This window comes from Physeter macrocephalus, chromosome 1 (assembly GCF_002837175.3).
Source record: "Physeter macrocephalus isolate SW-GA chromosome 1, ASM283717v5, whole genome shotgun sequence".
Classification (NCBI taxonomy): Eukaryota; Metazoa; Chordata; class Mammalia; order Artiodactyla; family Physeteridae; genus Physeter; species Physeter macrocephalus.
Window position 1 is genome coordinate 102,628,232 of NC_041214.2, and position 15,575 is coordinate 102,643,806.

General features: G+C 34.3%; 1 protein-coding gene across 4 annotated transcripts in view; it reads right to left on the bottom strand.

The window, feature by feature from the left end:
* NECTIN3 (nectin cell adhesion molecule 3) overlaps positions 1–15,575 on the bottom strand; it is a 126,540-nt gene that overhangs the window by 81,989 nt on the left and 28,976 nt on the right. For all 4 annotated transcript variants that reach the window (XM_024120196.2, XM_024120197.3, XM_055085701.1 and 1 more), the window contains exon 2: positions 1,597–1,938. In XM_024120196.2, the coding sequence (XP_023975964.1) occupies positions 1,597–1,938 (342 nt within the window). The remainder of the gene's footprint in view (positions 1–1,596; positions 1,939–15,575) is intronic.

Genomic DNA, 15,575 nt, shown 5'->3' on the forward strand with positions numbered 1-15,575 from the left:
AAGATAAGCTCAAGATACAAAGGCAAAAGAGCAAAAAAACCCCATCAAATTGTAGAGGGGTAGATATTTCAAGAATGGCTTCCAAAAGGATGTGGTTTGATGAGTAGCAGTTAAAAAGAAGAATCTAGAAGAGACAGGAGGAAAAAGGTGGCAATCCAGGCATAAGAAAACACACATGTAAAAAGATAGGTGTTAATGAACTGTAAATAGTTAATTATGATTATAAAATTTGGGTTGCTGGGAGAAGTAGAGCAAGGAGTGGAACAGATGAAGTTAGAGAAGACCCAGCTAAAAGCATGACTAGTCTTATACTATCAACAGTCGAGTTTTAAACCATTGAGTATTGTGTTAATTTAAGGGGAATTACTAAAATTTAAAGCAAAAAGTCTTATTCACGAGTTCTCTCTTCTATATGCGATTTATCTATTTTTTCTTGACACTGAATTTTTCTGTGACTTTTTACCCCAATGGCTTGCACTTGATTTTTCAGATATTTATGCCCTGCCTTCCAATCAAAACAGTTCACAAAAGTATCAATTTTGTAAACATAAGTTATATTTTTCCCACAGCTCTTAGGGCAGGCTCTTAAACATTAAAGTCTTCAAATATTTAATTTTATTTCTATTTTTAAATAGTATTTCTCAACATAATAAAATATATAACATATTTGGACAAAATTTCTTTCCTGCACATCAGTGACCCTGAAATCATGCCATTAAATATTAGAGGCTGTGTAGTTATTTGGTTCTCTGGAAGCAGATACTGAGATCAAATGAGGAGTACAAAAGGCTTATTAGGGAACAACATCTGGGAGAAAAGTGAAGAAGGACTGAGTACGGAAAGCTATCAGCGGACCTTAAAAAGTCCCCCACAGGCAAACAGGCAGATTCATAGCAAAGACCACCCATTAAAGGAGTTCCACTCTGGGTGGAAATGGCTACAGTTGCTTTTACTCCTTAATCCTCCTTCTAGTATTATAAAAGTACTCACCAGCTATTCCAAATTGGTTTACCTTTCACTGCAGGTGACTATTTTAATGCTAATAAGCTCTTCCTAAATTCTGCTATAAACTTTAATAGTTATCAGATAGGAAAAGGCAGAAGATCTTTCAATGCAAGCAAGAGACCAAAATTCAAATAGCTATGCAAATCCACAACAGCAGAAATAAAATCTGATTTGAAAAACAAACATGAGATGTCAATGGCTCTAAGACCATAGTCACTTAAAAAATGGAAAAGCTTATTTAAAGATGGTAATTTAAAGGTTGAAAATTTGAGGGGAAATAATGAAAATAAATGTCAAAGAAACTCAGCACTTAGTATTATAAATAAAAAAACAATCTTGCATGAAGAAAGTAAAATAGCTATAAATTACACAGCTTTATATAGATACACAGGTAGATAGGGAGGGACAAGATTTAGTTTAAACTGAGAGTCTAGAATCATAGAATTTTATGATAGAACTTGAAAAAACATATCTGAATTCTTTTATTTTAAACCTACATTTATATATAATTTCGATCATTTTAAGTTCTTGAAAATACTTTTACAATAATCCTCACCACACCACCAAAATATACAATTCAAGTACACCTACCTAATACAGTTACAGTTGTAGAGGACTGAGCATTTCCAAGTGGGAATGTAACAGCTTTGCATATATATTGTCCAGAATCAGAGAATCCTATGTTATGTAGAGTAATTGTTGCATCATTAAGTGAATAGTTTTTAAACAAGACTCTTCCCTGATATTCTCCTTGAACAGAGAATCCATATTGAGGATGATGAACTGCAACAGTCTGTGCACTTTTGCCATGTATCTTCTCCCATAAAATTTGTGTTATAGTTTCATTTCCTTCAATTAAACACTTCAGTGAAACATTCTTTCCCCATACTGCTGTGACATGTGGCTCCACAATAACTGGTCCAGCTAAGGCACCTAAGGAAAAACAAAAAAGCATAGTTCTTAAAAATGAAAAAAAGTTACATTAACATATGATCAAATTCCCTCCCTTCCTGTTTTCCTCTCTCCCTTCTTCTCCTTGTGTAAGTACACACACACACACACACACACACACACACACACACACACACACACACACAGCCACTAATGACCGAGTAACAGGAAGGACTGAAAAGAGCTAGATGTTCCCAGGGCTGGATTTAAGACCCAAAGAATGATTCTTAAGTGAATCAAATAATCACCAATATGTGTTGCAGTGGAAAAAGCACTAGATTGGGCCAAGAGTAAGCTTAAGAGCAGGTCCTTCCCCGGTCAAGCCACCAAGTAAGGTCCCAGCCCTAGCTGACACCCTGACTGCAGCCTGTGAGAGACTCTGAAACAAAGGACCCAGCTGATCTATGCCTAGATTCCTGACCCAAAGAAACTGAGAGGTGATAAATATATGCTGTTTTAATACTATTAAATTTTAGGGTATTTTGTTACTCAGCAACAGATAATTAATACATTTAGGATCTGTCAAACCAAATATAATACTAAAGTTTCTTCCTTTGGAGAGTCCCTCTCCCAAAAATCTGTATAAAACACTTCATTAAAGATAGACCAACTGCCAGAAAACATGAATTTAAAAAACACATATAAATGTGAAATTAAGTTCTTCTATCTCACAGATGAAGAAAAACTACAAGCAAAAGTTAAAATAAAATGATACTAAACTTCACTTTTATAATACTGATTTCCTTCCTAAAAGCAATGGATGAAATATAAATCATTTTAAGGAACATAGGACTAATACTCATGAATACTAAACTCAAGCAAGATGCTCTTCACTGACAGGTATATTAGAACATATATGACAAATCCTTGGAGAGTTTACAACTCACATACATGTCCTGGCAAAATAAATGCTCAAACTAAGAAGTAAACCAATATAAGCACTGAATATGGAAACTGTATAAATACCTTTAAAATTTAGAGTTATGTCCAGTTAATATTTTTAAATCAACATAAAAATGCAGAAGGGTATCACTTAAAAAGATAACCAAGAAAAATGTGTTTAAACGTATTCAACAGTTCTAAACAACAACAAAACCTTTACACAATATTATTTCCATGAATAATATTTTTTCCTTCTTGGGAGGAAAAAAACCCCATAAATGAACATATTAGATAGATACATACATGGATACATACATAGATAGACAAATAAATAGTTAGATAAGAGGGCAAACTTTACCACCCAAGAGATGACTGAGGATATTACAAAAAAGGACTGACAATTCACAATGACCATACTTAACAGCTATGGAAGAAAAAGACTTTCTTTTAGCCACTCCACCAAAAAAGTATCAAGTCCAAAAAATTTACCATCATTGCTCTTATCATGCTTTCAAGCTTTGTAAAAAGCCTTTAAAATTTAACCTAAAACATATAAAATATGAAAGTATTCTAACGCATTTTAAAAAGCTATCATAAGCCCAGTACTACACCCAAAACTACGCAAATGAAAGGGCAATTTACAAATATTCAAAATTTCATATAATGTTATGAAAGAACACACAGCTCTTTATTTAAAGAAAAAGACACAATGACCAAGTAGGATATTCAAGAATGCAAGGATATTTTTAGACTGTTCATCACACTGAAAGGTCACATAACTTTCTCATCTGATGCCAAAAAGACATTTAATAGAATTCAATATTCATTATCTGATTTTTTAAAATTAATTTATTTATTTTTTAATTTTTGGCTGCGTTGGATCTTTGTTGCTGCACACAGGCTTTCTCTAGTTGCGGCAAGCAGGGGCTACGCTTTGTTGTGCTGCGCGGGCTTCTCATTGTGGTGGCTTCTCTTGTTGTGGAGCATGGGCTCTAGGCACGCAGGCTTCAGTAGTTGTGGCTTGCGGGCTCTAGAGTGCAGGCTCAGTAGTTGTGGTACACGGGCTTAGTTGCTCCGCAGCATGTGGGATCTTCCCAGACCAGGGCTCGAACCTGTGCCCCCTGCATTGGCAGGTCGATTTTTAACCACTGTGCCACCAGGGAAGCCCTCATTATCTGATTTTTTGAAAAATAACAACTGAGAAAAGGATTCTTAATAATAAAGTAGATTTTTCTCAAATCAATGGCCATCACAAGGCTAAAATTTAAAAGGGGGCATGGTTATTAATGAAAGACCAAGACAAGATGGTGCACTGTCATTATCAACATTCAACTTAGACTAGAAATTCCCATTCAATGAGACAAGGAAAGGAAAGAAGGAAGAATAAGAATAAGAAAGGAACAGACAAAATTATTATTTGAAAAACCTATTACTAGAAAAACCTAAGAAGGCCAAGTAAAGCACTATTAGAACAAATAATGTGGTTGCTTGAAAACCATGCAAACTGTATACAAAATGTATATTCATCATGCCATAACAAGTGATAACCTTTACAAACTTACTGTAGAAAAAGTCAATATTTGCAAAATATTAACATTTAAAACACCCATGAATAATGTTGTAAAGAACCTAGAAACCTGAGCAATTAACTTGAGTAAATGGAAGATATGTTCCTGAGAAGACAGACGTAATACCTACTACATAGACGGCAAATCTCTCCATGTTAGCACACAAATTCAATGCAACTGCAGTAAAAACCATGACAAAAATTCTTGAAACTAGACTAGGGCCAATATGTTTAAAAAAAAAAAACCACAATGGCACCGTAAAGGGGAGAAAGAATACTAAAATAGAAATAATAAAAACCTTAATGTCTTAACACAATTGAAAGTACACAAACAGACCAACATATAGAATGGCATACAATATGTAATATGTTGTACAAGTGGGGAAATAATGAATTAGTCAAGACATGATGAAAGGACAAGAGCTAATATCTGGAAATAGATCTACCCCTGCTTTACTAAACACACATACACACAAATCCAGATGGACTGAAGATCTATACGTAAAAAAATGAGCCACATATTCCATATATACTGACAATCATTTTTGTATATTCTGGAAGATAAACATTAGTTACTCTAAGGAGTGACACTACTAAGGATTAAAGAAAGAACTTTTAGTTTTTACTTTGTGTTCTTCTTTGATGTCAGAATCACAGTAAATAATGTTCAAAATAAAAGCAAATAAAAAATAAACAGAATCATCTTCCTCAGGTGGAAGTAGAAAAGAGATAAGATAAAACACGTATTATGGACTGAATGTTTGTGTTCCTCCAAAATGTATATATTGAATACCTAACTGGTGGTGGGGTCTTTTTGTGGTAATTAGGTTATATGATGGCAGGATCACAGGCTGGCATTAGTGTCCTCATAAGAAAAGGAAGAGAGAGTAGAGCTCTCTCCCCCTCTCTGTGAGGACAAAGCAAGAAGGTGGCTGTCTACAAGTCAGGAAAGGGTCCTCAACAGGAACTGAATCTGCTTGCACCTTGATCTTGGATTTCTCAAACTCACAGAACTATGAGAAATAAATGTCAGATGATTAAGCCAACCAGTCTATAGTGTTTTGTTATAGCAATCCCACGTTACTAAGACACTAAGTATCAGAATTAACTCGAAGGGATAGTGCTAATGTTATCTCCTTACAACCTTAAGAATAACGGCTTATGGGGTAGCAAAACTCGTATCAGGCAGAACAGACTTTAAAACAAAATCCAGAGCAAAAGACAAAGAAGGACATCATATAATGATAAAGGGATCAATCCAAGAAGCAGATGTAACATTTGTAAACATATATGCACCTAATATAGGAGCACCTAATAGGAGCACCTAAATATATAAAGCAAATAATAATAGACACAAAGGAAAAAATTGACAAAATATGGTAACAGTATGGGATTATAATACCCTACTTACATCAGTGAATAGATCATCCAGACAGAAAACCAATAAGGAAACAGTGGTCTTAAATGACATATTAGACCAATGGACTTAATAGATATCTACAGAATAGATATCTCATCCCAACACAGAATACACGTTCTTTTCAAGTGCACATGGAACTTTCTCCAGGAAAGATACATGCTAGGCCACAAAAAAGGTCTCAGTAAATTTAACAGACTGAAATTATATCAAGCATCCTTTCTGACCACAATGGTGTGAAACTAGAAATTAATTACAGAAAGAAAAATGGAAAAAATACAAATGTGGAGACTGAACAACGTGCGCCTAAAAACAAATCACACAAAAAAACACCACAATGCGTCCATGAACAAATTAAAGAGGAAATCAAAAAATACCTTGAGACAAATGAAAACAGAAACACAACTTTCCAAAATCTATGGGACATAGTAAAAGCAGTTCCAAGAAGGAAGATACAAGCCAACCTCAAGAAACAAGAAAAATCTCAAAAAACCTAACTTTCCATCTAACAGAATTAAAAAAGAAGACAAAGCCCAAAGGTAGGTAGTAGAAGGAGGAAAATAATAAAGATCAGAGCAGAAACAAATAAAATAGAGACTGAAAAAAAAAAAAAAAACCCCCCACCATCAGAAAAGACCAACGAAACCAAGAGCTGGGTTTTTGAACAGAGAAACAAAATTTATAAACCTTTAGTCACAATCTTCCAGAAAAAGAGAGCCCAAATAAAATTAGAAACAAAAGAAAAGTTACAGCCAACATCACAGAAGTACAACAAACAATCATAATACCACAGTTATACACCAACAAATTGAACAACCCCCCAAAAATAGATAAATTCCTAGACATTACAATCTTCTAAGACTGAATCAGGAACAAATAAATAGAAAATCTGGACAAACCAATTACGAGTAATGAAATTGAATCAGTAATCAAAAAAACTCCAAAAAAACTAAAGCCCAGGACCAGACAGCTTCACAGGGCAATTCTACCAAACATTTGAAGAGTCAGTACCTATCCTTCTCAAACTATTCCAAAAAGCTAAAGAGCAGAGAACACTCTGAAACTCATTCTGCAAGGCCAGCTTTACCCTCATACCAAAATCAGAAAAAGACACTACAAAAAAAGAAAACTGCAGACCAGTATCTCTGATGAACACAGATGGAAAAATCCTCAACAAAATATTAGCAAAGAGAATTCAACAACACATAAAAAGGACCACACATCATGATCAAGCAGTATTTCAGGATGGTCCAATATCTGCAAATCAATCAATGTGATACACCACATTAACAAAGCGAAGGGTAAAAAAGCACATGATCATCTCAACAGATGCAAAAAAAAAAAACAAATAAAAGCATTTAACATCTATTTACGATAAACTCTCAACAAATTTGGTATAGAGGGAATATACCCAAACATAATAAAGGACATTTACGACAAACCCACAGCTAATATACTCAATGGTGAAAAGCTAAAAGCTTTTCCTTTAAGATCAGGGACAAAACAAGCATGCACACTCTAGCCACTTCTACTTAACATAATATTGAAAGTCCTAGCCACAGCAATCACACAAGAAGAAGAAATAAAGGCATTCCATTTGGAAAGGAATAAGTAAAACTATCATTGCAGATGACATGCTACTATATACAGAAAACACTAATACCTCCACCAAAAAAAATTAGAAATAATAGATTCAGTAAGTTGCAGGTTACATAATCAATATACAAAATCTGGTGGATTTCTATACACAATGACAAACTATCAGAAATAGAAATTAAGAAAACAATTCCATTTATAATTGCACCAAAAAGAATAAAACAACTAGAATAAATTTAACCAAGGATGGGAATTCCCTGACAGTCCAGTGGTTAGAGCTACCAAGGGCCCAGATTCGATCCCAGGTCAGGGAACTAAGATCCCACAAGCCGCATGGTATGGCCAAAAAATTAAAAAATAAATTTAACCAAGAAGGTGAAGACCTGTACGTTGAAAGCTATAAGACACTGATAAAAGAAATTTTAAAAGACACAAATAAATGGAAAGATATCCCATGTTCATGGACTGTTAAAATACCCATACTACCCAAAGCAATCTATAGGCTCAATGCAATTCCTATCAAAATTCCAGTGGCATATTTCACAGAACTAGAACAAATAATCTTAAAATTCGTATGGAACCACAAAAGAACCCTAACAGCCTAAGCAATTAAAAAAAATAAAAAAGCTGGAGGTATCACACTCCTTGACTTCCGACTATACTACAAAGCCACAATAATCAGAACACTGTGGTACTGGTATAAAATTAGACACATGATCAATGGAACAGAATAGAGAGCCCAGAAACAAACCCACACACAAAAACTCAAAATGGATTAAAGACCCAAATGCAAGACCTGAAAACATAAAACTCCTATAAGAGAGCATAGGCAATACATTCTTTGAAATTAGTCTTAGCAATATTTTTTTGGATCTGTCTCCTCAGGCAAGGGAAACAAAAGCAAAAATAAACAAATGGGACCAAATCAAACTTAAACACTTTTTCACAGTGAAAGAAACCAACAAAACGAAAAGATAACCTACTGAATGGGGAAAGATATTTGCAAATGGTATGTCCAATAAGGGAGTACTATCCAAACTAAACAAATAACTCATACAACTCAATATCAAAAAACTAAACAACCCAACTAAAACATGGGCAGAGGGACCTGGACAGGCATTTTTCCAAAGAAGAAACAGATGGCCAACAAGTACATAAAAAGATGGTCAACATCACTATCATCAAATACAAATGCAAATCAAAACCACAATGAGATATTACCTCACAACTGAGAATGGCTATCATCCAAAAAAACAAAAAATAACAAGTATTGATGAGAATGTGGAGAAAAAGGAACCTTCACGCACAGCTGGTAGAAATGTAAATTGGTACAGCCACTATGAAAAGCAGTATGAAGGTTCCTCAAAATATTAAAAATAGAACTACCATATGATCTAGCAATTCCACTCCTGGGTATTTACCTGAAAAAACAAGAGCACTAATTTGAAAAGATATATGCACGCCAATGTTCAAGCAGTATTATTTACAAGAGTCAAAACACAGAAACGACTTAAATATCCATAAAGAAGATGTAATACACACACACAAAAAAATGGACTATTAGTTATAAAAAAGAATAAAACTTTGTCATTTGCAACAAAATAGATAGACCTGGAGGATATTTTGCTTAGTAAAATAAGACAGAGAAAGACAAATATTATACTATATGTTTTCTCTTATATATAAAATCTCTTTATTTGTATCATCATATACAAATGCAAATCAAAACCACAATGAGATATCACCTCACAGATAGAATAAACTAGTGGGAGAGAGGGGAGGGGAGAGAAGGGGAGAGAGTTATGAAGTGGGGAGAGAAGGGAAGAGAGTTGTGAAGAGGGGCACAACAGGTGAAGAGGTTTAAGAGGTACAAACTACTAGGTACAAAATAAAAAGTTACAAGGATACAATGTGCAGCACAGGGAATATAATCAACATTGCATAATAACTTTGCGGTATATTCTATATCAAATTACTATGTTGTACACCTGAAACTAATATAATATTGTAAGTCAACTATACATTAATTAAAGAAAAATTTTTGAAAAAAAAGAAAAAAGAACCATGGCTAACGGCCACCATTACTGAAGAGAATATTTGGAGATAGGAAAAAGAAAAGATGGATCCACTGAATCAAAAATGTATTTAAAATATTTTACAATACTTAAATGGGGAAAACCACTCTCAGCATAACAACAAAGACAGAAAAACCACCAAGGAAAAAGTTGATAGATTTGACCAAAAAAACTAACCCTCTAATAATTGAGGAGCCTGAGCAGATATTTACCAAAAAACTATAAATGGCTTTTTAAAACATGTTCAATTTTACTCAAAAACAAATATTAATGTAACTATCAGGTTTTTCTTTTTGATTTTTTTGGTTTTAATTTCTAGGAGGTTATGAGTGGTTTTTTACTTTCTAATTTTTCTACAGAAACATTCTGAGTAGTTTTTGCTTGTTGCAAAAGTCAATTCTGGTGTAACACTTTTTTGTTTGTTTCAAACCTTAAACCTTTACTCAAGGCTTTATACTACCCTTTAAGTACTGATAATTTGGCTCTCCCTTAGATTCCATGAGCTTCTAATAACCTATCTCCTTGTTTTTCAGTTAGCCAGAGTTAGTTTCTGTTGCTTGCAAACAAAAGTGTCTATTACATTTCCCATCCTAGACTAAACCCAAAAGTTAAAAGTCACTTCTGAATAAGATTTTCCCCCATGGACCGTGGAGAAACAGATTTTCCTTTGTGGTTCTTAGACCAAGGTCAATATTAAAATGCCTCACTACCCAAGATCTCCCAAACATTAAGCCTTCTTCTTCCCCCCACTTTCCCATCTGAAGCTTCACTGGAGCGTTTGACTGGAGAGCAGAAGTGTACTGGAGAAACAACTGTTTATTACTAAAGATCTAAGTTATTTGAAGTATGTTTTTCATTAATGGTGATGTAAAGCCTACAATATAAAGAGGCTAAGAACAGCAAAGAATTGAACCTATCATGTCTGGCAAGACCCTAACTTTGTAATATCCTGGCTACTGCACACTCTAGAAGCCAAGGAAAATCATGGTTAAGATACGATGTTCTGTTTCTGCTCTGTGTTTCTATTTGATGTAAATCAAATAAAAAGTTTTGTAGTTAATCAACTGAACTTATTATCCTTTCAAAGAGAAAGAGAGAAAGGATTGCTTTTCCCCTACCTGTGGCTCCCATGAGAACACAACAACCAAGAATAAACAACTGCTCGGAATTTTCATGTGTACTTGTATAGTCATTCAGTTGAGTATTTATAGTACCCAGAGGATTCAAGTCATCAGGAAATATATATATATTGATCAAGAAGCTTCTAACAGAAAAAAATATATATAAGACTGATGTAACTTCTATGGATTTTTCAAAACAAAAACAAACAGAAAGACTTGAGATTCATATTAGAAATCACATTAAAGAAAACTGATTGAAATGGAAGTACGAATAAAGTGGCAATTGTCCAAGAAATGAACCAAGAACTAAAAGAAGTCATCACAAATCTATCTTTAATACTATCCTTTTTGATATTTTAATATTATCATTTACTACATTTTACTTTTCAACCTACAAGAAATTACAGGCATCTTGGACATTTTAGGTCCCAGGATCTTCCAAATGTTAGGATCTACAGAATAAGTATATGCAAATAGTATACAAAAGAAACATTTATTGATTGTACCGTGTCCAACTACAAACAACACTTCCAAACATCTCTGAAGCAGGGATCCTTTCAGACTCCTCAAAATTTAGAATAATTTTTTAAAGCAACGACTGAAATAAGTATACATTTTCAAGAGACTAGTAAAATCCGAGAATCTAGGTATCCTCAACAATTTCAGCACACTTAAAAACATTTTAGAGGAATTAAATATAACACCAGTACATTCAGTAATTAGTCTGAATTGTTTTAAACTGATAAATGTTTGCCATGTCAACTTCAAATACGTAACGAAAGTCTTTTCAACAATATCCTCAAACAGCACTCAAAACAGAGATAAGTGCAGACAGAGTAGAGCCAAGTGACTAATAAAATGTGAAAACTATTTATAAGCTGAAAACTCAAATACTATTAAAGTATGAAAGAATCTCTAACTCTGGGATCACAGGAGATCCTATATTCTAAGGAAAAGCTTGGATCACATATCAAAAATGGTTGAGAGAATCCAGGGCATTAATCTATCAGTATGTATTAAGTATGTACTTTGTTTCCAGGCACTGTTCTAGGTGCTGGGAATAGTACTGAACAGATAGATGTCCCTGTCCTTACGGGGTTTACATTCTAATTGGAAAGACAGAATTAACAAGAAAATAAAAAGATATCAGATAGTAAGAACTATGGAGGAAAATAAAAGAAGGTAAAAGGGACAGTTATTACTTTACAGTAGAACCGTAACTTTTTGATCAAAGAGTGATAAAAGGCGGCCTTTTTAAAATAACACTGGAGCAGAGAATTGAAAAAAAGTGAAAAAGTGAGAAAAAAGAACCTTTCAGTGTCCCTATAGTGAAGTGAGAGGAAGAATGGCAGGAAATGAGGCCACAGTGGCAGCAGGGGACCAGACTATACATTTGTAGGACTTGGCTTTTATTAATCCTGATAAAATGAAAAACTAGACAGTTTTTAGCAGAAACATGACATATTCTAATTTACCTTTTAAAACGACTAAATCAAGGATTCCAGTTAAGAATGTATTTAGTTAAAGGAGGAGAGAGAAGATGGGGTCTGGACCATACTAATCAAAGTAGCAGTGTTAAGTAGTGGTCAGATTCTGGATATACTGTATTTTGAAAGCAAACCAAATAGGATTTTTGGTGATGGAACCAAATATTGGGTCAAAGATAAACAGAGAAGCCAAAATTACTCCAAAGTTATGGCCTGAGTAACTGGGATGGTGGAGTTGCCATTTAGATCTCCCAAACATTAAGCCTTCTTCTTCCCCCCACTTTCCCATCTGAAGCTTCACTGGAGCGTTTGACTGGAGAGCAGAAGTGTACTGGAGAAACAACTGTTTATTACTAAAGATCTAAGTTATTTGAAGTATGTTTTTCATTAATGGTGATGTAAAGCCTACAATATAAAGAGGCTAAGAACAGCAAAGAATTGAACCTATCATGTCTGGCAAGACCCTAACTTTGTAATATCCTGGCTACTGCACACTCTAGAAGCCAAGGAAAATCATGGTTAAGATACGATGTTCTGTTTCTGCTCTGTGTTTCTATTTGATGTAAATCAAATAAAAAGTTTTGTAGTTAATCAACTGAACTTATTATCCTTTCAAAGAGAAAGAGAGAAAGGATTGCTTTTCCCCTACCTGTGGCTCCCATGAGAACACAACAACCAAGAATAAACAACTGCTCGGAATTTTCATGTGTACTTGTATAGTCATTCAGTTGAGTATTTATAGTACCCAGAGGATTCAAGTCATCAGGAAATATATATATATTGATCAAGAAGCTTCTAACAGAAAAAAATATATATAAGACTGATGTAACTTCTATGGATTTTTCAAAACAAAAACAAACAGAAAGACTTGAGATTCATATTAGAAATCACATTAAAGAAAACTGATTGAAATGGAAGTACGAATAAAGTGGCAATTGTCCAAGAAATGAACCAAGAACTAAAAGAAGTCATCACAAATCTATCTTTAATACTATCCTTTTTGATATTTTAATATTATCATTTACTACATTTTACTTTTCAACCTACAAGAAATTACAGGCATCTTGGACATTTTAGGTCCCAGGATCTTCCAAATGTTAGGATCTACAGAATAAGTATATGCAAATAGTATACAAAAGAAACATTTATTGATTGTACCGTGTCCAACTACAAACAACACTTCCAAACATCTCTGAAGCAGGGATCCTTTCAGACTCCTCAAAATTTAGAATAATTTTTTAAAGCAACGACTGAAATAAGTATACATTTTCAAGAGACTAGTAAAATCCGAGAATCTAGGTATCCTCAACAATTTCAGCACACTTAAAAACATTTTAGAGGAATTAAATATAACACCAGTACATTCAGTAATTAGTCTGAATTGTTTTAAACTGATAAATGTTTGCCATGTCAACTTCAAATACGTAACGAAAGTCTTTTCAACAATATCCTCAAACAGCACTCAAAACAGAGATAAGTGCAGACAGAGTAGAGCCAAGTGACTAATAAAATGTGAAAACTATTTATAAGCTGAAAACTCAAATACTATTAAAGTATGAAAGAATCTCTAACTCTGGGATCACAGGAGATCCTATATTCTAAGGAAAAGCTTGGATCACATATCAAAAATGGTTGAGAGAATCCAGGGCATTAATCTATCAGTATGTATTAAGTATGTACTTTGTTTCCAGGCACTGTTCTAGGTGCTGGGAATAGTACTGAACAGATAGATGTCCCTGTCCTTACGGGGTTTACATTCTAATTGGAAAGACAGAATTAACAAGAAAATAAAAAGATATCAGATAGTAAGAACTATGGAGGAAAATAAAAGAAGGTAAAAGGGACAGTTATTACTTTACAGTAGAACCGTAACTTTTTGATCAAAGAGTGATAAAAGGCGGCCTTTTTAAAATAACACTGGAGCAGAGAATTGAAAAAAAGTGAAAAAGTGAGAAAAAAGAACCTTTCAGTGTCCCTATAGTGAAGTGAGAGGAAGAATGGCAGGAAATGAGGCCACAGTGGCAGCAGGGGACCAGACTATACATTTGTAGGACTTGGCTTTTATTAATCCTGATAAAATGAAAAACTAGACAGTTTTTAGCAGAAACATGACATATTCTAATTTACCTTTTAAAACGACTAAATCAAGGATTCCAGTTAAGAATGTATTTAGTTAAAGGAGGAGAGAGAAGATGGGGTCTGGACCATACTAATCAAAGTAGCAGTGTTAAGTAGTGGTCAGATTCTGGATATACTGTATTTTGAAAGCAAACCAAATAGGATTTTTGGTGATGGAACCAAATATTGGGTCAAAGATAAACAGAGAAGCCAAAATTACTCCAAAGTTATGGCCTGAGTAACTGGGATGGTGGAGTTGCCATTTACCAAAATGAGAATTAGCAAGTGGAGCATTTTTAAGGGGTAGAGTTCAGAAGTGCAGTTTTCAACTTGTTAAGTTTGTGATACCTATTTCACAACCAAATGGATATATTTATAAGCAGCTGAATACATAAAAATATGCTGTTCTGGAAAGAGTGATGGACTGAGAATGTAAATTTAGAGTAATCAACCTATAAAAAGGTATATAAAGTTATTAGGCTGAATGAAATCACTAAAGAGTATTAACAACACAAAGACTAAGCACCCATGGAGCATTCAAACATTTAAAGGTTTGGAAGTTAAATAGAATTCAGAAAAGATGGCAAAGGGTGGCCAGGGAAGAAAGAAGAGGACCAAGAAGTATCCTGCACAATAAGTTAGCAAGTACCTAGAAAGAGAGTGATCAATTACTCCAAATGCTGTATAGGCCAAAAAAGAGGACTGATAAGTAACTAATGAATTTGGCAACTGTCTTTAGTGAGTGGTGAGGATAAAAACCTGATTGGACTAGATTTGTAACAGTATGGACACTCTGATTCTAGCCAAGGAAGAGTAACAGGATGTACCCACCTGCTTGAAACAACCATATCAAGACAATAAGCAGCAGGCAACAAAAGATAATGATCCCCGAGAGACAGCAAACACATGGATGAGCCAGACGACTGGCCTCAGCTTACCGCCCATAGTGAATTCCAGAGCCACAACTAGGGAGAGAGAACCTAAAGAGCCAGGCAGTCTCCGAGTCCTATGCAACCTCAAACTGAAGATTTTACCCAGTACAACCAACCAAGAAAGCAAAATAAAAGGCATCCAGATTAGGAAAGAATAAAACTGTCTTTACTTGCAGGAAATACAATCATCGTGTAGACTATCAGATGGAATCTACAAAAAAGCTACTATAACAAGTGTGATTAGCAAGGATGGTAGTAGTCTTATGTAGGACCTAAGATCAATATACAAAGATCAATTATATTTCTATGACTTAGCAATGAAAAATTGGGAAGAAATTTTCAACACTATTGTTTAGCACTAAAAAAAAAGATAGGCTAAGAAGAGATCTGACAAAAGCTATGAAAATCTAGTACAGTTAAAAGC